At 36.6% G+C, this 26,714-nt stretch overlaps 1 protein-coding gene across 4 annotated transcripts in view; it reads right to left on the reverse strand.

The window, feature by feature from the left end:
- The window catches only part of TEX10 (testis expressed 10), a 66,010-nt gene that overhangs the window by 8,871 nt on the left and 30,425 nt on the right, over positions 1-26,714 (reverse strand). For 3 of the 4 annotated variants that reach the window (XM_082696771.1, XM_082696773.1, XM_082696772.1), the window contains exons 6-12: positions 26,255-26,493; positions 25,160-25,295; positions 23,379-23,554; positions 21,340-21,517; positions 16,725-16,813; positions 14,924-15,057; positions 1,180-1,260 (exon numbers count right to left, since the gene is read on the reverse strand). In XM_082696771.1, coding sequence (XP_082552897.1) covers positions 1,180-1,260; positions 14,924-15,057; positions 16,725-16,813; positions 21,340-21,517; positions 23,379-23,554; positions 25,160-25,295; positions 26,255-26,493 — 1,033 coding nt within the window. The remainder of the gene's footprint in view (positions 1-1,179; positions 1,261-14,923; positions 15,058-16,724; positions 16,814-21,339; positions 21,518-23,378; positions 23,555-25,159; positions 25,296-26,254; positions 26,494-26,714) is intronic. The other variant, XR_014302280.1, reaches the window with a different exon arrangement.

Consider the following 26,714-nt stretch of genomic DNA (forward strand, 5'->3'; position numbering starts at 1 on the left):
TACCCCAGGAAATTAGATGTACAAACCAGAGTTCATTTTACAATTAGCCTTACCCTGCCCCTTCATTTAGCTACTCATTCAGACATGATTAAGTAAAACACCTGGAGTAAGACATCACTACACTGAACACTTGACTGATTCACTGCCCCAAAACCTCGATAAGGGACATCATGGTGTATGTATTCATCTGGACTCTACTGTAAATTTTCAGTAGGGTGTACTCTAACTTATAATTGTTATGTATGCATGGTTTAAATCTCCTGAAAACTACTGTTGAGTCATCATGAAAGTCTACAGGCTCTGATCAGACTGTCTGAATACAGGGGCCAAGAATGACTATCGTGTTGATCTTTTAACTAGAACAATGAATGTAGTCAAAGAAAGACATAAATATCTGGAGAAGAGATGAAAAGACACAACACATAAAGATTGGAAGTTCAATAGCAAAGAGAAAAGAGTACTGGGAACAAAACAGTATTCTTCCAACTTAGGGGAAGTAACATTTTAAAGGAGAATAGGGAGTTGGAATGTGTCTATAAAATTACCCAAATAAGTGAGAGTGCCTAGAAGATAAAATGTGGGAGCCATCCCTTGCACTATTATAATAATTATAATAAAAATTATAATAAGCCAAAGATCCAAGTATAAATGTTGGAGGAAGTTAAAAAGCAAAACCCAGGCATACCCAATGGGAGTAAGGAACACCAACTGCCCAGAAGACAAAATAGTCTCAAGGCTGAGCTTACTGCTTCTAGTGACCAAGCCCTGAGCAAACTCTTAGGTTACATCTCTACTTTAGAACCCAAATCCTTAAGGTATAAGTTAGACCCCAGTCTGGATGCTGGATTCCCAATACACCAATACCAAGTACATGTTAATTAAAGCATTACAAGTCAAAAGAATCTGAGGTATAATTGTAGAGCTCTTCACTGCAGATGCAGAAAGTAAGGTACTGGAAAAGGGGGAATTTCCTAAGGTCACAGAATTAATTAGTAACAGCTAGGAAAAACATCAAGATTTCCCAGTTCTTATCAACATTATGCTAAAAGGCCATGGAATTATTAAGCTTAGAATTCTGGACAATCATTCTCTCCTCGCCTATGGCAAACTCACTATTAATCAGGGATTCTCTATGCTTTTTTGAGTAGAAAACAAAAAACAAAATTTAAGTATATTTACCAAATGCTTACTGATGGCACTCTGCAGGATGTCAAAGCTCTGGCTTCGGGCAGGAATAACCAATAAACTGTGACAAACTGTCTGTCAGAAAAGGAGAAAAGCAGTAACTAAATCGGGACATTTTACGTCAGAAACAAGTTCTACAATTTTTTTTTTTTTTAACCTACTTGCCCTATCGTGTAACAGGAAACTTATCAAAAAATTGCTCTGGGGGTGCCTGGGTGGCTCAGTCATTAAGCGTCTGCCTTCGGCTCAGGTCATGATTCCAGGGTCCTGGGATGGAGTCCCACATCGGGCTCCCTGCTCAGCGGGAAGTCTGCTTCTCCCTCTCCCACTCCCCCTGCTTCTGTTCCCTCTCTCGCTGTCTCTGTCAATTAAATAAATAAAATCTTTTAAAAAAATTACTCTTAAGATGTAAATGTCAAAAGTAAAACAACTAAATCTCATATATGCGCTAATTTTCCAAACAATTCATTAATTAAACATTTACTGGACACTGAGCTAGTCCTATCAGGTGCCAGACACAGGAATAAAAGACCAAGAAACTCCTCTCATAGCCCTGAAATAAGTAGCTTCAATCCATCAAATTAGAGACTATATTTCTACTAACGCTACAACAAAAAGATCTGGATGACGTGAACGAAGGGCAGAAAAAAGCCATTTTTCCATTTCAATTTCCCATTTCCATATCCCTACAGAAAAACACCTACGATCTAGAAACTACCAATATCCTGTTCAAATTAATTATAATGCTGCCTCCTATTCCCCAAAGGTAAAAAAGGAAGAGAACAGTCCACAGGAAAAGAAAATATAAGGAAAGGGGGAGTCAAATCCTTCATATTTTTACTTTTATAAGTTCTCAAGGAAACAAGAGGAGGGAAGGACATCAAGTCCTTCAGAAACATCATTACCCAATTTCAGAGCTGAAGGAGTACCAAAGTGAAATATGTGAAAGAATCAAGTGCACAGCCAACAAGAAGACTGGTAGAAATAAAAGTATCACTCTAGAGCAATGGGTGTTGTGTAAGACTGATGAATCACATACCTGTACCTCTGAAATAAACACACTGTATGTTAATTTATAAAAAATAAAAATTAAAAAGAGTATCATTCTAGCAAAATGACAATCATACTAAATTCAAGGGTACTGTCAATCAACCCTGAAAAATCAACAGTTCTATGCATTATTTCTCTATAAAACCTCCTATAAATTAATAGCACCCACAGTTTTCACAGGCAGTTTTTATTTTCTTTTATAAAAAGCTTTTAAGTAACTTAATGTAAATAACATATTTCTAAGGCCATCCTCCTATTTCACAACAAGCCATGAATATTTTCATTAATAAAGAATAAATCGGGGCGCCTGGGTGCCTCAGTGGGTTAAGCTGCTGCCTTCGGCTCAGGTCAGGATCGCAGGGTCCTGAGATCGAGCCCCACATCAGGCTCTCTGCTCAGCGGGGAGCCTGCTTCCTCCCTCTCTCTCTGCCTGCCTCTCTGCCTACTTGTGATCTCTGTCTGTCGAATAAATTAATAAAATCTTAAAAAAAAAAATTAAAAGAATAAATCACATCTGAAAAGTCCCATTTGCTATTAAATGTCCATTTAATCCTTTCCTTTCCACCACCTCTTCCCTCCTGCAACAATTCCATTCAAAAGCCATTGGGTGGGGCCACATCAGATAAACATCAGCACTGGAGTAGGCCGAAGAGCAGCAATGACCCACGGAAGGCCATTCATGAATAAAGAGAGGCATACTGTCCCCAGTGAGTTGGGAGTTCAAACGGGGTCAGGAAGATGCCTACATGGGACAAGGGTGGCATCAAAAAGAGATTAATTATAGACAAAAATACTGATCAAGTAAATTATATTAAGTATAAAAGAAGCCAGGGTTCTCACCTTCAGAAAAGGCAGGCACAAAGAAAAGAAGACAACTAGAATGAACCCTGTGGTGTTAAATTGCTGATTTCTGTCCATGACAGTTTGGGAGTACCAAGGTCCTATAGCAATGACCACATCCAAAGTCCTAAAGTTAGTTTCAAAACACCATTCTTCATTTAAAGGAAAACGGGGCTTCTTTAAAAAATACCTTACTGCAGGGTTGGGACAGGGAAAATAAAATACAAAGCTGGAACAATCTGTGGTACAAGAAAGTAAGGAAGAACTAAGAATGAGCACATGTTAAAAGAACAAAGAAGCCACTAAATTTTATAGTGACTCACTGAGTAAAACAGGAAACCATATTAACACAAATTAATAAATGAAGACTAATAAAAAATGACTGGAATATTAATAGTTTCCAAGTATCTTCTCATAAATTATTAATTACAAAGGAGAAAAAGTAAACAGTGGAAAAGTGGGCAGACAGCACTTAATCAAGTGATCAAAGCGTGTATCTATGTAACGAGACAAATTTAAACGTTGCACCACCAGACAGAATGCAATCAGAAAACCACAGCATCATTTTTGTCATATTCCTACCAAATTTGTATGGCCTGAATCTAACCATGAGGGAACATAAACCCAAATGGGATGAAAATTTTACAAAAATAACTGTCCCAATGTTCTTCAAAGTGTCAAGGTCAACAAAAGACAACGAAACACTGAGGCACTACACCAAACTGAAGGAGATTAAAAAACGTCATTATAACTAAATGCTACAAATGATTTGGGGTGTTTTCTTTTGCTATAAATTACATTACTGAGCGGCACCTGGCTTATTCAGTCAGCAGAGTATGTGACTCTTGATCTCAGGGTCATGAGTTCAAGTCCCAAACTAGGCAGAGAGCTTACTTTAAAACAAACAAACATTACTGGGACAACTGGCAAACATGACTCAGATTTGAGGATTAAATGACAATAACAAGCCAATCTTAATTTCCTAATTTTGATGACCAGATTCTGGTTATATAATGGAATGCTTCTTTATGAGATATACAAGCCAAAGTATGGGCTATGGGCATCATGTCAGTCTATGAAAAAATAAAAAGTTCTTTGTGGGGAGCCTGGTGGCTCAGTCAGTTAAGGGTCTGCCTTTGGCTGGGGTCATGGTCCCAGGATCCTGGGATTAAGCCCTACATAGGGCTCCCAGCTCAGAGGGGAGCCTGCTTCTCCCTCTGCAGCCCTTGTGCTCTCTCTATCCCCACCTCTCTCTCTCTCTCAGATAAATAAAATCTTAAAAAAAAAAAGAAAAAGTTCTTTGTACTGTAATTGTAATTTTTCTCTAAGTCTGAATTTGTTTCAAGATAAAGGCAAATAAATATTAACATAAATACATGTACATGCACACTCACCAACATAAACATATACAGTCCTCATGTTTGCACATTACTGCTAAGAGAAACCTACATGTATCAGAACTCTGACTTTATACTGCAGAGTTCTAGAACAAGCAGGATAATCTGGTCCATGTGGAAATTAAGGGTTTAAAAAAAAAAATGCAAATAAAGAACTTTTTTTTTTTTAAAGATCTTATTTATTTATTTGACAGAGAGAGATCACAAGTGGGGGGGGGGTGGGGGGGGAGGCAGCCCTGCCGAGCAGAGAGCCTGATATGGGCCTCAATCCCAGGACCCTGAGATCATGACCTGAGCCAAAGGCAGAGGCTTAACCCAGTGAGCCCCCCAGGCGCCCAAGAACTTCTTTTTCTTAAGGAGGTTTTATATATTTAATTTCTAAGTGGAAATATTTTTCTACCTAATTTTACCAGAATATATACAGAAATGGCATGTTCCTAACACTTCTTCATTTTTTTTTTTAATTTATTTGACAAAGAGAGAGAGAGAGTGATATCAGAAGTAGGCAGAATGGCAGGAAAAGGGAGAGGGAGCAGCAGACTCACTGCTGAGCAGAAAGTCCAACTCGGGGCTCGATCCCAGGACCCTGAGATCATGACCTGAGCCCAGGGGAGATGCTCAACCCACTGAGCCACCCAGGCACCCTCAAATCAGCCTTACAAGACAGTCAAAAGGTTGGCAGGATTTTCTGTCCTCCAATACAAGCCATTTGATGAAGCCAAACTCTTATCCTCTTGCTGAGAGAGCTCTAGTATCCTGAGGTATACTGCTAAAAACAAAGCTGTGCACGTGCAAGGCGAAATTCTACAAGGCCAAAGAATAAACAGGAGCTATGAGCAAAACAATTCCTAAAGCTCAAAGACAGCAGAGAGATGTTTAAGTTCTAACCAACCAAAACAGGTCTTCACAGAAGACTAGGTTTATTCAGATGGTGCTCAGAATGTGAACACTTATAACAGGGATAAATTAGCACACTGGCAGGGTTGCTAAGTTTTTTCTGTAAAGGGCCAAATAGCACATATTTTAGGCTTCTCAGGGCACATACATATTCTGTCACATATTCTTGTGGGGGTTTTTTAACAGTTGTTTAAAAAAAAAAAAAAAAGTAAACACCACTCTTAGTTTCAGGGTGCTACAAAAACAGGGCCAAACTGGTTTCGGTCTAAAGCTGTAATTTATCGATCCTTGACTTAGTAAAACCTACTTGTTCTAATAAACCACCCTGACAAAACTTAAAAACAAGTCTCAAAAGGATGAAGCTGATACTCAAGTAACTTGACTGCCTCCCAGAACAAAATAAAACACTCCAACATAATCTAACACATAAAATTTCCACTGTCCAACATGCACTCAAAAACTAATAAGCATGACAAGGAGCTTGAAAATGTGCTACATAACCAGGAGGAAAAAATAAAAATCAGTACAAATGACATGAGAGAATTAGCTGGTAAGAACTTTAAAACAACTATTATTACATATTTTAGATACAGAAGGAGCGCCTGCCTGGCTCAGCTGGTAGAGCATGGGACTCTTGATCTTGGGGTTGTGGGTTCGAGCCCCATGTTGGGTATGGAGAGTACTTAAAGAAAAAAAAGAACTTGTTAAAGAAAAAAGCAGAGATAAAAAAATACATTATCTAAAATTTAAAATTCACTTGCTGGTCTCTGTTCATAACAACATGACTGTCTATGCAAAAAACCTTAAATGACTGACAAAAAAAAATTCCTGGAATAAATGGTGAGTGCTGTAAAGTGTGTAAGCCTGATGATTCACAAACCTGTACCGCTGGGGCAAATAATACATTATATTTTAATGAAAATAATTAATATTTTAAAAAATATTCAATGTGAATATATAAAAACTTTCCAAATAGCAATGAAAAAATAGCAATGAACAAACAGAATCTGAAATAAAGTTTATATCAGCACCCCAAAAAAACAGAAATACTTAGAAATAAACCTAACAAAATATGTACAAAATCTATATGAAGAAAACTACAAAATTCTGATGAATGAAATCAAAGAATTAAAGAAATGGAGGTATTTCATGTTCATGGGATAGAAATATTCAATGTCACGATGTCAGTTCTTCCCAACTTCATCTACAGATTTAATGCAAATCCGATCAAAATTCCAGTAAATCATTTGTGGATATAAAAAAAAATAATACCCAGAACAGTATTGAAGGAAAAAAACAAGGTTAAAGGATTGACACTACCCAACTTCATAAATCACTATAAAGCTATGGTAATCAAGATACTACAGTACTGGAGAAAGAACAAAGAGATTAATGGAACAGAATAGAGAACCCAGCAATAGACAGACCCATAGAGTCAAGGGATCTTTGACAATGAAGCAAAGATAGACTTTTCAATAATCCATATGTAAATTAATCTGGACTTTGCACAAAAACTAACTCAGAATGGATAACAGACCTAAATGTAAAATGCAAAATACAAAACTATAACTGACTTAGAAGATAACATAGGAGGAAAAACCTAAATGACCTTAAGCATGGTGATGACATTTTTGATACAACACCAAAGGCACAATTGCAGGAAAGAAAGAAATGATAAGCTGGACTTCCTTAAAATTAAAAAATTCTGCTCTGCAAAAGATAATGTCAAGAGTATGAACAGACAAGCCATAGACTGGGAGAATACCTTTGCAAAAGACATATAACCAAGTATTGTTACCTAAAATATTCAAAGAACACTTAAAACTTAAGAAAACAGCCCAGTTAAAATAACTGTAAATAAATATAAATAAAATAATATGGGCCAAAGACCATAACAGATATGTCACCAAAGACATATGGCAAATAAATATAAAAAGATGCTCCACATCATATGTTATCAGGGAAATCAAAATTAAATAATGAGAAGCTACACATCTATTAGAATGGCCAAAATCCAAAACACTGACACCAAATGCTGGCAAGGATCTGGAGCAACAAAAACTCATTCACTGCTGATAGGATGGCAAAACAGTACAACCACTTTGGAAGACAGTGTGGTGTTTCTTACAAAATTAAACACACTCTTACCATATGATCCAGCAACCGTTTTCTTGGTATTAACCCAAAGGAGTTGAAAACATGTCTACATAAAAACCTACACATGGATGTTTGTAAACTTATACAGCTTTATTAATAATTACCAAAATTTGGAAACAAAACAGATGTTCTTCAGTCCGTGAACAGGGTATATCAACATGTTATTATTCAGCACTAAAAGAAATGAGCTATGAAGCCATGAAAAAACAAGGAGGAATCTTAAAGAATATTACTAAGTGAAAGTAACATTCTAAAGAGGCTATATCCTGTACAGTTCCAAATATAAGACATTCTGGAAGGGGCGCCTGGGTGGCTCAGTGGGTTAGCCGCTGCCTTCGGATCAGGTCATGATCTCAGGGTGCTGGGATCGAGTCCCGCATCGGGCTCTCTGCTCGGCAGGGAGCCTGCTTCCCTCTCTCTCTCTCTCTCTGCCTGCCTCTCCATCTACTTGTGATTTCTCTCTGTCAAATAAATAAAATAAAAATCTAAAAAAAAGAAAAAAAAAAAGACATTCTGGAAAAGGCAAAACTGTAGATGGCGAAAAATAGAACATTAGTAGTTGTCAGGGGTTGGGAAGCATGGAGTATGAGCACAGAGGATTTGGGGGCAATAAAGACACTGTGTAAGAGATTAATAGATAATGTGGCATTACACACTTGTCCAGATCTACAAAATGTGTAATACTAAGAGTGAATCATAATGTAAACTGTGGACTTTGGGTAATTACATCAATATAGAATCATTAATTATAACAAATGTAGCACTCTGGTGGGGGATGTTGATAATGGAAGCTATGCATGTGGAGGAGAAAGGGCTGTGTAAGGGAAATACCTGCTCTTTCACTTCAATTTTTCTGTGAACTCAGAATTGCTCTTAAAAATTAAAAAAAAAGGGGCACCTGGGTGGCTCAGTGGGTTAAAGCCTCTGCCTTCGGCTCAGGTCATGATCCCAGGGTCCTGGGATCGAGCCCCACACCGGGCTCTCTGCTCAGCAGGGAGCCTGCTTCCTCCTCTCTCTCTACCTGCTTCTCTACCTACTTGTGATCTCTCTCTGTCAAAAAAAAAAAAAAAAAAAAAAACTTAATTAAAAAAAGAAATTTTGGGTTGGATTTAAGACCAGATCAGATAATGCAGAAAAATCAGGGAACTTAAAGACACAGCTTACTTTCTGAAGAGACATGGGGAAAAGGTGTTAAAAATGTCTCAAAGGCCTACAGGAAAATATCAAGAATCTTCATACATGTAATTAGAGTCCAAAGAAGGGGACCCAGAACATTTTTTTGAAGGAATGACTGACATTTTTCCCCAACACAGTAAATTATAAGCCTAAGAAACATTCAGCGAACATGAAGTTTTTTTTTTTTAAAAAAAAAAAAAAAAGGATGCTGGGTGCCTTAGTCAGTTAAGCCTATGCCTTCTGCTTGTGTCATGATCCCAGAGTCCTGGGATTGAGCCCCAAATTGGGCTCCTTACTCAGCAGGGAGCCTGCTTCTCCTTCTGCCTACTGCTCCTCCTACTTGTGGGCATTATCTCTGACAAATAAATTAATAAAATCTTACATAAACAAACAATGCCAAGGCATAAATACAATCAAACTGCTGAAGAAAGTGATAAAAAGATTATCTTGAAAACATGAAGGAAGAAAAAACATGTATAGAAAAAAGACATCACATACAGAAAAAACAAACATTAGAATGACCTTATAAAATATTATTACACATTATACCATTATATGAAGTAGTACAATACAGTTTGAAGGTAGATTGTCTTAATTTAAAAACCAAACACCTAAAAACATAAAACAAAGAGGCACAGCTATATGCCATGGTGGAGATAAAATGGAATGCTCAAAATACTCATCAAACTATGAAAGCAATGCATCATGGTACTACAACAGTATACCACACAGCAATGAAAACAATGAACAACTTCTTACACATTAATATATAGGTAACTTTTTAATTTTTAAAAATTTATTTAAATTCAATTAATTAATACATAGTGTTTTATTAGTTTCAGAGGTAGAGTTCAGTGATTCATCAGTCTTATATAACACCCAGCCCTCATTACATCACATGCCCTCCTTAACAACATACATAACTTCAAGAGTATACTGAATAAAAAGCAAATTACTGAAAAATATTGCACTTTTTAAAAAGTTTAATACAATGTAAATCTAAACATTATAGTTTGGAGTTATGCGCTAATATAGTAAAACTAAAAGGAAGAAGAGTACGATAAAATTTAAAACAGTGTTAACTCTGAACGGAAAGGAGAAACAAACACAAGGGTTTCAAAAATAAAAATGTTCAGGGGCACTTTGCGTGGGTAACTTGGTGTCTTAACTTGATTTCAGCTCAGATGGTGATCTCACAGGTTATGGAGCCCCTGTGGGGCTCCATACTCAGTGGGGAGTCTACTTTAGAATCCTCTCCCTCTGCTCCTCCCCCTACTCTCTCTCAAAAATAAAAAAATAATAAAAATGAAAATGTTCTATTTCTTAAACTGGATTTATGTTTATTATTATTATTATTATTATTATTATTATTATTCAGGGTTTATCCATGTTAAAAAAAACATTCTTTGGGGCACCTGGGTGGCTCAGTGGGTTAAAGCCTCTGCCTTCGGTTCGGGTCATGGTCCCAGGGTCCTGGGATCGAGCCCCACATCGGGCTCTCTGCTCTGCAGGGAGCCTGCTTCCTCCTCTCTCTCTCTCTCTCTGCCTGCCTACTTATGATCTCTGTCAAATAAATAAATAAAAATTAAAAAAAAAAAAAAACATTCTTTTACAATCATCCAATATTTTGTAAATGACAATATTAACCTTAACACCTTTCCTGGCTCTGTAATAGAAGATTCCATTTACAAAAGGTAACGCTGTACAGAGATTTCTGTTTCCTTTGTGATCCTTCCCTGTTAACTACAGTTTCCATCATTAACAGGAAGGTCACACAATTCTTCCTTCAGTGCTCGGAAGGAATAATCACAAAGATACTAAATGAAAATGGCAAGGTCCAGATTAGTGGATAAAGTATGTTATTTCTATAAAAAAAAAATAATAATATATTTAAGTCACTTGTGAAGACAGAAGTTATCTGAAAGAACGTATTTAGAAACTGGGAAGAAAAAAATGGGTGGCTGAGGGGGAATGAAAAAATACTTTTTTAAAAATTATCTTCCATTCTAAATTAAATTTTGTGAATAATACCTACTTTAAAAAAAAGTCTGATTTAGGGGCACCTGGGTGGCTCAGTGGGTTAAAGCCTCTGCCTTAGGCTCAGGTCATGATCTCAGGGTCCTGGGACTGAGCTCCACATCGGGCTCTCTGCTCAGCAGGGAGCCTGCTTCCCTTCCTCTCTCTCTGTTTACTTGTGATCTCTGTCAAATAAATAAATAAAATCTTAAAAAAGAAATTATGGGGCACCTGGGTGGCTCAGTGGGTTAAAGCCTCTGCCTTCGGCTCAGGTCATGGTCCCAGGGCCCTGGGATTAAGCCCCGCATCCCCGGGCTCTCTGCTCAGCGGAGAGCCTGCTTCCTCCTCTCTCTCTCTCTCTCTCTCTCTGCCTGCTTTCTCTACCTACTTGTGATCTCTGTCTGTCAAATAAATAAATAGAATCTTTAAAAAAAGAAAGAAAAGAAAGAATTTTTTTTTAAAAATCTGATTTAAAGAAAAAAATCACTTTGGCCTAGGCAGGTAAAATTACAAAACTGAGTAATCCCACTGTCCTAATTAAACTGTTCAAATGAAATAATTTTTTTTTTTAAGATTTCATTTATTTATTTGACAGATGGAGATCACAAGTAGGCAGAGAAGCAGGCAGAGAGAGAGGAGGAAGCAGGCTCCCTGATGAGCAGAGAGCCCGATGCGGGGCTCGATTCCAGGACCCTGGGATCATGACCTGAGCCAAAGGCAGAGGCTTTAACCCACTGAGCCACCCAGGCGCCCCTCAAATGAAATAATTTTAAAATTTTTACATTAAGGATGTCAAAAACTATGTGTATTTCAAATATTTTTATATGAAAAGGAAACTTAAAATTTATCCAAGAGAAAACTGAAATCTTCACTTAAGAACTTCAAAAGCGAAAATGTGTTTTTCAGATTTTTCTTAATTATATCTTAACATTTCAAAGACAGCAACCTGGAAGTTTAATACACGTCCTTACTAAGTGTTACTTCAGAAATACAGCTGATAACATTTTTATGACAATTTTACCTTGGCTTTACAGAGATAATGTGCTTATGAAAAATTTAAATTATTAGAAAAAGGTTGTACAACTTGTCCAAATTATAAAACTAGACAATGGCAAATCTATGCCTGGAATAGGAGCAGCCCACTGATCGCCATACAACACTTTCTCAAATACATCATGATGGTCTAAATACATTAGAGAGTCTGTCCTTTAAAACTACTCTTACTGGGGAAAAAAAAAACTACTCTTACTGGGGCTGCTGGGAGGCTCAGCCAGTTAAGTGTCTGCCTTCAGCACAGGTCATGATCCCAGGGTTCTGGGATCAAGCCCCACAATGGGCTCCCAGCAGGGAGTCTAATTCTCCCTCTCTCCCTTCGAGAGAGAGGGAGCAAGCGAGCATGAGAAGGGAGAAGGTCAGAGGGACAAGCAGACTCCCCATTGATCTGGGAGCCAGATGCGGAACTCTCCCAGGATCATGACCCGAGCTGAAGGCAGTTGCTTAACCAACTGAGCCACCCAGGCACCCTAGAAAATGTAGTTTTAAGAAAAAACACTGTTGTTGGCAAGCCCAACCCCACCAATCCAGTATTCAAGGCCTTAACTTCAGGAGACCTGTTTTAGCTCTCATTTACCATGGGGTAGATAAAATTTCAGATGCTAAACCAATTCATTATTTCTTTTCACTTTTCCATTTGTTGTTTTTGTTTAGATTTTATTTATTTGACAGAGAGAGAGACAGAGAGAGAAGGAACACAAGCAGGGGGAGGAGTATAGGGAGAGAGGCAGGCTCTCCACTGATCACGGAGCCTGATACAGGGCTTGACCTTGGATCAACCTTGGGATCATGACCTGAGTCAAAGGCAGACACTTAAGAACTGAGCCACCCAGGCGCCCTTAAAATCCAGTTATTTCTGAAAAACCTATATAAACACAGTGCCAGGCACTATGGCAATAAAGAGAAGATAAATATAACTGGCATACTTAAGTATTATGATCAGAGGCTACCTATAAAAGGTACAGTCCTAACAGATAGGAAAAACATTAAGGATATACAGAAAAGAATGAAAGAAGTAAATAATAGATCAGTTGAATAAATTCAAATGGTCTATCAACAAAAGCTTGAATCTGGAGACCACTCTATTGAGACCAATAATAAAGAAGTTAAAAAAAAAAAAACAGAGGTTTAAAAAAAAAAAAAAAAGACCTTTGGATTACCAGTTATAAACTGTAAGAAAAGATTATAGTCAGTGTCCTCACCAGAGGCCTTCTGAATTAAAAGAAAATTAGCCAGCAGAGAACAAAACATCAGAATTTGCAAAAAATATTCGAAAACAAAATTACTTGAGATAACAACATAAGTACATTCCTACTGAGTAAGCATTTTTCATGCAGGAAAAGAAACTGAAGAAATAAATAACAGAAATTAATTATTATAGAAATGTCTTAAAGGGGGTGCCTGGATGGCTCAGTGGGTTAAAGCTTCTGTGTTCAGCTCAGGTCATGATCTCAGGGTTCTGGGATCTAGCCCCGCACTGGGCTCTCTGCTTAGCAGGGAGCCTACTTCCTCCTCTCTCTCTGCCTGCCTCTCTGCCTACTTGTGATCTCTCTCTGTGTCAAATAAATAATAAAATCTTGAAGAAAAAAAAAAAAAAAAGAAATGTCTTAAAGAATCAAATACTTAGCATCAGTGTTTATTATTTTGCAAAATATGTTTCTGCATATTTAGTTTACATATTTTAACATGAACGACAATTTGGCCTATTAGGGTAAAAGTTCAGCCTAATAATTCCAATTTAAAACATGTAATTAACCTAGAATTTAGACTTTTTTTTTTTTAGATTTTATTTATTTATTTGACAGAAAGCGATCACAAGTAGACAGAGAGGCAGGCAGAGAGAGGGGAGGAAGCAGGCTCCCTGCCGAGCAGAAAGCCCGATGCAGGGCTTGATTCCAGGACCCTGGGATCATGACCTGAGCCGAAGGCAGAGGCTTTAACCCACTGAGCCACCCAGGCACCCCCAGACTTGTTATTTTAATTTGATTTTTACTATAAGCAATACCAAAACTTAAGTTACTAAGATTTATCGTAAATATACAATTATATCTATTTAACATTTGTGAAAGTTTGTCAAAAAACTGAACTACTTGGCAATTAGTGACTATACTTAAAAGTTACTTTAATGGTTTAAAATTTTAACTGAGTTTGTAAAAGGAATAAAATATAACCAGAGTCCCATTTTTATTTTTTATGTATTTTCTTTAAAGATTTTATTTATTTATTTAACAGACAGGTATCACAAGTAGGCAGAGAGGCAGGAGGGCAGAGCGGGGGGCGGGGGGGGAGCTGACTTCTTGCTGAGCAAAGAGCCCAATGTGGGACTCAATACCAGGACCCTGAGATCATGACCTGAGCCGAAGGCAGAGGCTTAACCCACTGATCCACCAAGGTGCCCCTGGAGTCCCATTTTTAAAGATGGCTTAAATTCATTCTATTTATCTTAAAAAAAAGTTTTATAGGTTGAACTTTAAAACTTAATGGAAGTGAGGGTTTTAAATTAACATTAATGAACTATGTACTAATTCTCAAAACCAAAGGAACTGCAGAATAATCTTTTCTGGGTATTTTTGTTTTTTAAAGATTTTATTTATTTATTTGACAGACGGAGATCACAAGCAGGCAGAGAGGCAAGCAGAGAGAGAGGAAAGGAAGCAGGCTCCCTGCTGAGCAGAGAGCCCAATGCAGGATTCGATCCCAGGACCCTGAGATCACAACCCAAGGCAAAGGCAGAGGCTTTAACCCACTGAGACACCCAGGTGCCCCAATCTTTTCTGTTTTTTAAAAAACACTACCTTTGAGGATACCAAATCCAAGTAGCCTTATTTATCCTTCAACACCTGAGTCAAATTCTCCCTTTTCCATAGAACCATCTATCATATTTTGTACTAGATAAAATAAATTTGTCTCTACCATTCAAATCATTAAATTTATTCTATTCTAGTAGTGCAACCTATAATGAACACTCCTCTTTTTAGAAACACAGATCTCCTATCCAAGATCATAAGCATTCTCAGAACATGAGTCATGTCTTATACTGCTCTTTATCTCTAAGAGTATCTCCTATAAGGCGATCCTAATATATAGTAATGACTGGTGGTTGATTAACAGAATTTTAATAATCATGAGTTCCTCTTTAAATGCACTATTACCTCTGTTACATCCCAATGATGTAAAAATTGATCCAAGTCGGTAAGGTAAAGAAGCACGGGGGAAAGCTGTGTCTGGATGACATGAGGAACTCCTCGAAGGCTCTGAAGCCAAGTCAACTCCTCTTTTGAAAACCCTAATTTGGGTATAAAGAAAGACAATTTTAAAAAATAAATCACAAAACAAATGACATTCTTCATTTTTTTAACAGACATGACATGTACCTTCAAGTTCTTCTTCAAGCTTTTTTTAAAATTTCTTCATTTCATATATCTTAAAGAATGAATTGGTAGCAATGGAGGCAGTCAAATTCATTTAATTATGTACACAAAGAATGTGATCTGACCCAATGTATGATACAGCAAGAAACAGGTTATACTCCTTATATTGGGAACTTCACCAATTTTACTTTTAAAAAAAGTGAGAGGCATATGCTTTCCCTTTAATGGTAGGTTTAAAATACCAAATCAGTAAGTAAAATGATATATGATTTCACATATATATTATCTATTTTCTTATATAATAGCCCTTCAAATGTTTTAAAACTACTCTAGCCCTCCTAAACCTTTCTGGATTTTACATGTGTGTTCCTTCAACTACACCTTATGCAACAAAATTTGATTCTCTTACCACCCCTATTTACCCCTGGTCTAACCTACATAGATAACCTGACAGTGTCTCCTGAAAAGTGCTCAGAACAATCAGAACACCAGCAGTGTGGTCCGATTTGATGTTCAGATCATTATATTTCCAGGACACAGCCTGAAGATTCCTCATGTAGTTTGATGGCCACATCACACTACTGACTCCCAATGAGCTTTCCAAAACCATTAACTTTCTGACTGGTAATACTATTAAAACATAAAGTCTACTCTCGCATCTCAAATGTGCACATCCAGAACTATCAAATAAACACATTTATCTTGTATGCAGTATTTATCTCGATGGATTTAGCTCATTATCAGCACTTGTCAAGTTCTTTTCGGATTCTGACTTAACCTATCTATTAAGTCTCCTAACTTCAAGTCTTCAGAAAATGTCAAATAATCTCATCCTCGTCATTCAAATAGAAAAAAGAAATGCTGAAATAGTACAATCATTTAAAACAACAGTAATACTTACACATCTAGCTTACAACATTTCTAGACTCATCTTACTAATTTTGCTTTGAGAACAATGGCATGTAGAAAATGGCTACTCGAAACTTGATTTATATTCCTATCAAACTGAACATTTTAAACATGTTTAAGATGGATATTTGTTCATCAAAATTTTTTAAAGTATGCAGTGGGGTTTGCATACGGCTATCTGAAAAAGAGTCAAGTAGGGGCTCCTGGGTGGCTCAGTCAGTTAAGTGTCTGCCTTTGGCTCAGGTCATGATCCCAGGGTCCTGCTCAGCAGAGCCTGTTTCTCTCTCTCCCTTTGCCCCTCCCCCTACTTGTCCTCTCCCTCTGTCCCTCTAATAAAATCTTAAAAAAACATTTTTTTTTAAAGTCAAGTATATTCAATTCACTGTAAACCAAGACAATAAAGCTGAGAAATGAGAAAGAAAATTATAATCACATGATACTCAAATAATCCCCAGAGTACTCCTACTCTGAGAGATTTAAACATAAATCACGTTTATCCCTGCCTCAAGAGCCTGACAATCGAGGAAGATTTCCACTTATTAGTCAAAAAAATCATTTCAAGACAAACAGATTATCATCTTCAAAACTTAAACCCAAACAGCTAAGACAGCAAATCTTTGAATTTTGATGCTAGGTTTTGCTTTTCCTGAATTTGGCAGGTGAATGTCTTTACCTGTAAGTGTTGAAAATAAGAAGCTGAAATAGTCCACGTCACTCATCAACCAGTCTTTAACGGAATACTTCCATCCAGAAAACGATGATCTATAATAAACAATGGAAGAATTATTAGCAGAAGGGACCAAGTTGAAGACTAGAAAAATAGCACAGTATATAACAATTTTTCTTTACTGAAAATAAATCTGCATTAATAACTTAAAAACCTGTAGTATATATTCACTTTATATGTAAGTACTCAAGTATCGTAATATGGAAAATTAAACTTCCATATATATTTATATTTATGTAAAGTATATTTATATTTATGTAATATAAATATATTTATATTTATGTAAAGTTTTCATGAAAAAGCATAGTTGGTCCATACACACAGTGTAACCTAGAAAATTTCCAAACCACTTGAAAAAAAGACTCTAAGGAGCCAAATGAAGTTTTGCTTTTCAGTAGTTGGTATAGCTGCTACTTGATTTTTATAAATTCTTACCTTGCTTACTCAAATGAGTTAAGTTTAAATAAGCTCCAGCTTCCTACCTAAACAAAAACTATCTTGATTAGGTAAAAAATATTCCTTGTAAAGCCACTCTATGATAATTATGTGTTCCTGTATTTTGCAAAGCTGTAACTGGGCCTACTTCATAATAGTGCAGCTCAAGTACTGACTGAAAGGGGACTTAAGAAAATAGCTAAATGTAAAGCAGCTTCTCATTAAATGAGGATTATCTGGTTCCTGCTATGGGATCAGTTTCCAGTGATTCCTTTAAAAACTCTCTTCAAGTTAAGTCTTAAGAAAATAATAGCATATTTCAGCCTTAGATATGTCAAGAAAAAGGGGTGGGGGTATGATGAGAATGATCAGATCCAACAAGCTGAGGCTCCAAATTTTATCACAGCTAATCAAATAAATATCTGACAAAATTAGGAGTTTCTAAATTCAACTAGAAACAATTTTTTTTTTACTATTGAAACAGTTGTGTTTATATTTATTAATATTCTTTAAATTTGGGGAGTTAAAATGATGGAAATACCCTTGAGTATTATTTCCACAATTAGCAAAGGACTATGGACAGAATATTAAAAGGTTAGAGGTTACAAGAAAGTCAGAAATACACACTGGAAAGTAGTACGAAAATGGTAGTTAGCAAACTAATATGCTTTTGAACCCAGTGAAAACAGCAATCATCTGTGCCACCCAGTGGCTAAAAGAGGTAGCAAAACCACTGAAGGGTCCACTTGGAACAAATGATAAGCAACATATCATAATGTCCTTAAAATTATGCCTATATGTACTGTCCAAGCCAGAATACTTCTGAGAATAAGATGGGACAAAAGAAGTAAAGTGCATCTGTTCCTGGCAGAGCAGGTCATATATATATCACTTAAAACTCAAGCCAAATTTCTTAGTCCAAAATTTCTCCCTCGTCAAAGATTTTTATGTAACAATTCAGACTACTTTTCAACATTTGTGTCTTATGTGCTCAAATCTAGCTGTAAATAAACTAGGGGCAGAAAAGGTAAGAAATGAGCAAAAGCAAGTGGAAAAATACAAGTAGAATGCCAAGGGGTGGGGTGGGGAGTCAAACTCTAAAAAACTAAGTGGGCAATAAAAAAGGTAGGGGCACAGCAATTCTATTCTTTTCAAAAGTTAAAATGAACAACAGTTCTCACTTGATGGGTTTTTCACAAATGGCACAAACTAATATTCTTCCCTCTGATAAAGACAAACAGGGCATCAGAACTACAAAACCTAAATTGAACATGATCTCACAATCCAGTTAATGTAATAGAAAAAAAATCAGAATTAAAGGAACATTTCAGGAAAATTAACCTGGGAACAGTGCGCAAAATTGATGGGATATTATAATAGTACAGTTAGAAGATTATATAAAACAGCTGGCTAGTTTACAGTCACAGTCAAGGAAAGAAAGGAATATTTTGAAGAGAAAACCAGAAAAGAAATAAACCAGCGTATGTCTGAAGGAAACATTATCGTTAAATTCTGAATCTAGGAATTGATACAATGATAATGTCACTGGCCCAAGAAAGTTGATAAATCCTAATTTTGTATTATTTTTTAAGAGAGATTAGTTTGAATGGAAACAATACATCTACAGAAAGTTAAGTCTACCTAATAGACTTCACTAAAAAGCAAAATTTAACTTGTTGGACTTCTGGCTACAATGACAATCTGCTGCTAATGATTATGAACCCCTGCTATTATTTGTGAATTTATTTTCTCAATAGTTACCACAAATCTCCACAAGAAAAAAGTAAAAATTTGAAAATATCCTTGACAAAAATTGTTAAGCAAAGTGGATCATAACTGATGTTGATAAAGACATTAAATAGAGCTTTCAAGGAGAATTAGTTTCAACAAGTGTTCAAAAGGTTATTTAAAATCAATTTTAAAACAGATTCTTCACAAGTTATATCAAAGGAACAGAGTGCCCTCTACTGGAAGTTAATTAACACAAATCCACCTCAGGAACAAAAAAAGAACATTTAATTTTTTAAAAGGCCAAACAAATATTAAATAATTGCTTACTAGACAAGGAGCTGGATTGTGTTCCCCTAAGAAAGGAAAACTAATAAATGTTTAAAATACTTAAAAATAAGACCAAGCTCTCTACTGCATGTGAACACAGAAATATAACACTGAATTTTCACATATAGACAAGCTGCAGACAGCTCTCTTTTGCTAAAAGGAAAGGTTATCATCAGTTATGAATCACACTTTAGGTAACTAGATTCCAACATATGTCCTATAATGGTAAGAAGAGAATGTCAAAGACGCTAAAGAAATTCTATTAATAAAGTAAGCCACTCCTACTTAACTGGGCTAGGGGATCTGTATGTACAGGAAACCACAAGACCTAAACTCTTTAGGTATAGCCTAGATTTCAATTTCTGCCTAAAACCGTACTAGACCCTGTCTATGAACCATATCAGTAATAAGTATTACTGAAAATATTATGCCTAGGGTGCCTGGGCGGTTCAGTTGGTTGGTTGAGTGTCTTCGGCTCAGGTCATATCTTAGGATCCTGGGACTAAGCCCCCAGACTGGGCTCCCTGCTTCCCCCTCTTCCTCTGTCCCTCCCCCTGCTTGTGCTCTCTCTTGCTCTCGCTCTCTCTCTCTCTCATGAATAAATAAAATCTTTAGGGATGCTTGGGTGGCTCACTTGATTAAGCGTCTGCCTTTGGCCCAAGTCATTATCCCAGGGTCCTGGGACAGAGTCCAAAAAGGGGGTCCCTGCTAAGCTGGGAGCCTGATTCTCCCTCTGCCTGTCACCCCCCTGTTTTGTGCTTTCTCTCTCTGATAAATAAATATCTTTTAAAAAAAATTTAATAAAATATTTTTAAAATAAAAAAAATTAAAATATTATGTCTAAAATACAAACACAAGGTGTTTAAGGATACTTTGAACATTTGCAATATGAAACACTATTAATTGGTTATAAAACATTTAAGAGTAGAGGTGCTTGGGTGGCTCCATCAGTTATGCATCTGCCTTCCTCTCACATCATGATCCCAGGGTCCTGGAATGGAGTCCCCTATCAGGCTCCTTGCTCAGTGGGGAGTTTGCTTCTACCTCTCCCTCTACCCCTCCCCCTGCTCATGCTCACTCTAATAAATAAATAAAATCTAAAAAAAAAAAATTTTTTTTAAGAGTAAAATGATACAGTCACTGTGGAATACCACAGAGCAATTCCTCAAAAAATTAAGAGAATTACCATGTGATCCAGCAACTCCACTTCTGGGTACATAGCCAAAAGAATTAAAAGCAAGGACTTGAACAGTTATTTGCACATCAATGTTTAAAGCAGCATATTTACAACAGCCAAAAGATGGACACAACCAAACGTCCATCAACAGATGGACAAAATGTAGTATATACATTTAATGAACATTAAGTCAGCTTTAAAAGAAAAATTCTGATACATGATACAACACGGATGAACCTTGAAAAGTTATGAGTGAAATACGCAAGACAGAAAAGGACAAATATTGTGTAATTCCACTTATATGAGGTACCTAGAATAATCAAAAGCAGGAAGATAGAACAGTGGTTACTAAAGGGCTGAGGGCAGGGGGAATGAAGAGTTATCATTGTTTAATGCATGCAGAGGTTCAGTTTGGAATGATAAAATAGTTCTGGAAATGGACAGTGGTGCTAGTTGCACAACAATGTGAAAATACTTGATTTCAAGTGATTCCTTGTCTGATCCACAAACGTATGTTATTTCACCAGCTACATTAAATTTGTAGGTCCCTGAAAAGGCCTGTGTCACAATTCCACAACACCGAAGGATTTAAGCACAGTACTCACCTGCCACTGAACCCTTACTTCATGCTTTTGATAATTTCTAATCTGTATAAATCTATACACATGATTACACACAATTTCTACCTATACAAATCGCTAGAAAACTTCAGGCTTACTTTAGTGAGCTTACTCTAGTAATAATATCAAAAGTTTTAATTGTTGCATTAAGAGCAAATGAAGTTAGTATCAGTATGTAACTTTAAAAGTGTTCTGTATTTTACACATTGCCAGTAAAACACATGGGGAAAAAGACTATACACCTCAAATACATCTCACTTGAGGACGCTACCTCATGTGCAGTATCCCGATAAGCATGGCAGCCAAACTTGAACTGAGTCTTCCCATAATACAGCAACGACTTAATCGAGAAAGTAAGTCAGCAGGCAGACTGGGTAGAAAATATACAAGCTGGACCAAACGCTGCTGAGACTCTGCTGGGAGAACCACCACAGTGCCTTCTTGTGGATCTGGTAGGGTAGGTACACATATTCAATTCATAAAAGATGAATTTATAAAGATATAAAAGTTTACAGAGATTAAATCAATAGACTGGTAACTGTTAAACTGAATTCCAATGTATCAACTACATAAAAAGATTTATCATAAAGTACATGTTCAACTTAAACTATTTTTTTAAGTAAAACAATGAACTATAATAATTCCATAATACCCATGCGTCACATCTGAAATAAGAAATTTGATGGGAGCAAAGGTATTAAACAGTAAAAAACAGGTACTTTTCCTCAACAGTGACAGTTAAAATATCAACCCAATTTAAAGCAAAAGATAGGGACGCCTGAGTGGCTCAGCTGGTTAAGCAGCTGCCTTCGGCTCAGGTCATGATCCCAGCGTCCTGGGATCGAGTCCCACATCGGGCTCCTTGCTTGGCAGGGAGCCTGCTTCTCCCTCTGACCCTGCCTGCCACTCTGTCTGCCTGTGCTCGCTCTCATTCTCTCTCTGACAAATAAGTAAAATCTTAAAAAAAAAAAAAAAAAAAAAAGCAAATGATAATACACACAAGCAATACTAGGAAAAACAGACTTAAAAATATAACCCCCCAAAGGTGGAAACAAACCAAATGTCATCACTTAATGAATAGATAAATATTAAGTGAAAGATCCCTACAATGGAATATTAGTACTCAGCAATAAAAAATACAGTTCAGATACATGCATGCTAGCATGCATAAATCCTGAAAACAGTATGTTAAGTAAAAGTAGCCAGATTCAAAAAGGTCCCATAATATATAATTCCATTTATAACCAATGTTCGAAACAGGCAAATCCATAAAGACAGAAAAGTAGATTTGTGTGCCAGAAGCTGGGAAAGGACTACTAGTGGGTATAGTTTCTTTTTGGGGTGATAAAAATATTCTGCAATCAGACAGATTGCCCAATTTTGGGAATGTATTAAAAACACTGAAATGTAGGGGCGCCAGGGTGGCTCAGTCATTAACTCAGTAAGTCACGAAGCCGAACCATTAAGCCTTCGGCTCAGGTCATGATCCCAGGTTCCTGGGATCAAGCCCCATATCGGGTACCCTGCTCAGCAGGGTGCCTGGTTCCCTCTCCAACTCCCCCTATCTGTGTTACCTCTCTAGCTGTCAAATAAATAAAATTTTTAAAAACAAACAAAAAAACCCCACTGAAATGTACACTGTAAAACAGCAAATTTTATGGTATGTGAACTACATCTCAATAATATAAATTATATATACATATATATCCTGGTATGATTTTATTGGTATTTTTGCTTAAAATGTGAAATAGTTCCAGAGGGGTGCCTGGGTGGCTCAGTGGGTTAAAGCCTCTGCCTTCGGCTCAGGTCATGATCCCAGGGTCCTGGGATGGAGCCCCGCATCGGGCTCTCTGCTCAGCAGGGAGCCTGCTTCCCTTCCTCTCTCTCTGCCTACTTGTGATCTCTGTCTGTTAAATAAATAAATAAATCTTAAAAAAAAAAGTTCCAGAGATGAATAAAAAAATAAATGTGGAAGTCATACAAGATATCCATTATGATAAATCTGCTGCCAAAGCTTCAAAGGATTTTTTTTTTTTAAATTCCTCATCAGTTCTGAATTTAAGAACAGTAAGCGGCTGAAAAGATAATTTAAGAATCCAAGAATCATCTACAACCACTAAATAAAACTACCCTAATAAAAAATACATGTTATTGAAAATGAGTTTACTATTTGAAATTTTATTTTGTTTTGGCAATTTAACCATGGTATAACCAATTTATAATAAAGGAAAGGCAAACCTAAAGCATTCTCCTTAGAAACTTCCTGAATGAGGAGTAGATCAATGGCTACCTACACAGTTAAACTCTTACCATAGATTCGCAGAGCAGAAGCTTGTAAACTTTTTAGTAATTCTTTATTTGCTCGTGCTGCCGCAGTATGGATAATGTCAATAAGCTGTGTTGAGAGCTCAGGATTTCGGGAACCAAGGTGAGCAAGTTGCAATGGTAAGCCAGCCAGCCAACGAGATAACACCTTACTACGGTATCTAAGAAACACCAAATAAGAACAAAATAAAGTATAATTGCCAAACACAAGGGAAATAAGTTTAAGCATAAAAAAATTTTAACCTGAATATACCACAAAGTAACAAATCATCTACCAAGAACTACCACATGTACTCATTTAAACATGTGAGAGCCCTCAAGAATGGCAGCATCATTTATTCAGCTACAGCATTTTCCAAGGTTTAACGCACTAAATTAAAAAGATCATGTAATCTGGAGCACTATCTAAATTGTACATTTATCTTAAAAAACAGCCACTACTTCTCTTTGTACTATTTATCTTGTTAGCTATTGTACTGTATTAACCCACTGCTGCAGTCAATAAACGATGCTCCCAGAACTAAAGGCTTTGAACCTCTTATTTTAGTTCTTCAGTACACAGGTGACCCTTGAACAACATAGGTTTGAACTGTGTGGGCCCACTTATAGTCAGTTTATTTGTTTATTTTTTTCAATAAATATATTGGAAAATTTTTTGGAGAACTGCAACAATTTGAAAGCCTCAAAAAGTGCAAAGCCTAGAAATACCAAAAATACAGTATCCTTCTTAGAAGTTAGATGCAACTATAAGAATATATGTAACATAAAATATGTGTTTATCAGCTGTTATTGGAAAGGCTTCTAGTCAACCGTAGGCTATTAGCAGTTAAGTTTTGAGGGAGTCAAAAGTTACACACAGATTTTTTGTGTCAGGGGGTTGGGGGGCATGGGAGAATGTGTCAGGGACACTAGCCCCACAATGTTCAAGGGTCAACTGCACTTGTACTTGGTAAAGCTCCAATGTCTCTTTACTCAGGTAACAGCAATCACTTTTGCCGCACCACGAAAGTTTAATGATTTAAGCATGACCTTTGTTGTCACACAGATGTGAACTTAAGTCTGAGCTCTATTCCCATTAGTTATAGGACACTCACCAACTTACTTAACCCAAGCTTCAGTTTCCTCCTATAAAACAAAAGTAACAATACCTACACTTCAGAGCAGGAGTATGAGATTTAGATAAATTATGAAAAGCACCTGTTTTGTACTAAAGACTCAAATATGTTTCAACAACTACCTATGTATGCTGAGGTAGCCCCAACCCTCATCTTCTGCCTAAACATATCTTCCTATCTGAAATATATCTCAAACTCACATCAAAAAATTAATTCCTTAGTTTTTGTGTTATCCATCTCACTTGATAGCACCAAACTCAGCCAGAAACATATTCTTATCTTCTACTGTCCTCATTCTTATATCATATAACCCAACATGTAATTAAATGCTAGTGGTTCAATTTCCCTAATTTTTACAGAAAGCTAAAGGCAAGGCTGAGGCTGCTACAGGTTATTCCAATTATCCTTAAGCTGTAAGTGGACAAGTGGAAATACAAACTCAAAGAGCTTTTATTTGTGTGGTTATACAAATAAAGATTACTGGCCCTATTATATGTGCTTTTTTATATAAGTTTATACCTTTTCTTATTATAACCAAATGAGATAAAAAGTGAACTCCTCCAAAGATTTTATCACCCTATTGTCTTATTTAAAGAGACTTAAAAAAAAAAACTTACAAGAAAAAGAAACACAAATTAAATGAAACTTTACCTGAGCCTGTAAGATCTCAGTTCTTCTTTTTGATAAATTTTACTGAAAAACTTCAGTAACAAAGTCCGAACTGGAAGGAGAAGGCCCCTCTGCTGATATAATGTATAAACTGCCTTGATGAGAGACTCTGTAGCCTCTAAAAACAAAAACAACTGCATATGAAGCAAATGTTTCTTCACCAGCTCTAATTCCTCTAAAAGCACAGAAACACTTTACTTTGTTCCTATGACAAAGTAGATCTTAGTCACAAAGTGTTAACTACCACTAAAGTCCTGTAGCACTTTTTACTATAAAAGTCAAACCAACCAGAGATTACAGTATAATTTTTCCTGAGGGACAACTAACCTATGTAGTGATGACAACAACCAGGATATCAGAAAGATGAGTAAGATGGGAACCAAAAAAAAAAGCTATGTTTTTGAATGAAGACAATTAGTAAGTCACACTAAAAAAGAACTTAAATGTGACATAACTTCAGGGTAGAAGAAAGGTAGAGGATTGATTCTATACAGATAAAAGGGAAAAGTACTCAATTTCTAATCAAACTAGACCAGAAAAAGGTATCTTTTCATCATTAGACTCAATGGCATTTCCTCTTAATAATACCTATCTTCTTTTACTCAAGTCTATAATTTACTAGAAATCTTCCATATTGCTTCAGAGTGGACCTACTCACTGAGGAGATTCTCTGAGCCACAAAAAACTTCAGTGTTCAAGTAGATAGTCCTTTATAATTCTATAAGCTACATTTTATAGCCTGGATGTAATTAATCTGACTACCTGGAATGTCTAGAAGTCATTAATTCAAAGCTAGACCCTAACAGCATGCATAAGAGCTCCTCTCTGGGGCACCTAGGTGGCTCAATTGTTAGGCATCTTGCCTTTGGCTCGGTCATGATCTCAGGGTCCTGGGATCAAGCCCCACATTGGGCTCCCTGCTCCGTGGGAGGCCTGCTTCTCTGTCTCCCACTCCTCCTGCCTGTATTCCCTCTCTTACCATGTCTCCCTCTCTGACAAATAAATGAAATCTTAAAAAAAAAAAAAAAAAAAAAAGGCAGCTCCTCTCTTAAAGAAAGACAAAGCATTAACACCTACCTCTGTTTGGTTGTATCTGCATTAACCTCCATGATACCCCAAGCAATCTGTTCAGCTGCTTACTATTTAGCCTAAAGCCATCTTCAAGGGTCTCTGTCACAAATTTCCTTATCATTTCTATCCAATTGGAATCCTTCTGTAAAGTTGAGGCATTTGCCAGGGAGACCATGATATCAGACAGTGTTAAATTCAGTAATAGATGATCTACATTATTGGAGAGAATCGTGCAATGCTTGATGCTAAAAACAAAGAAAGATATATACATCTATAAAGCGTTATATCTACCATGCCTGCTTTACTTACAATACTTAATCAATGGGTCAAAATATTTCCTTCCAAATAATAAATTCCCAAGAAGACAGGTATAGAGGCAAAGCTTAGGTCACTGTTTTATAAATAAACCATTCCTTAAGGTTGTTAAGAAGACATGAATTACACTGTATACTGCTTAGTTCATTAC

Source organism: Mustela nivalis, assembly GCF_964662115.1.
Source record: "Mustela nivalis genome assembly, chromosome: 13".
Classification (NCBI taxonomy): Eukaryota; Metazoa; Chordata; class Mammalia; order Carnivora; family Mustelidae; genus Mustela; species Mustela nivalis.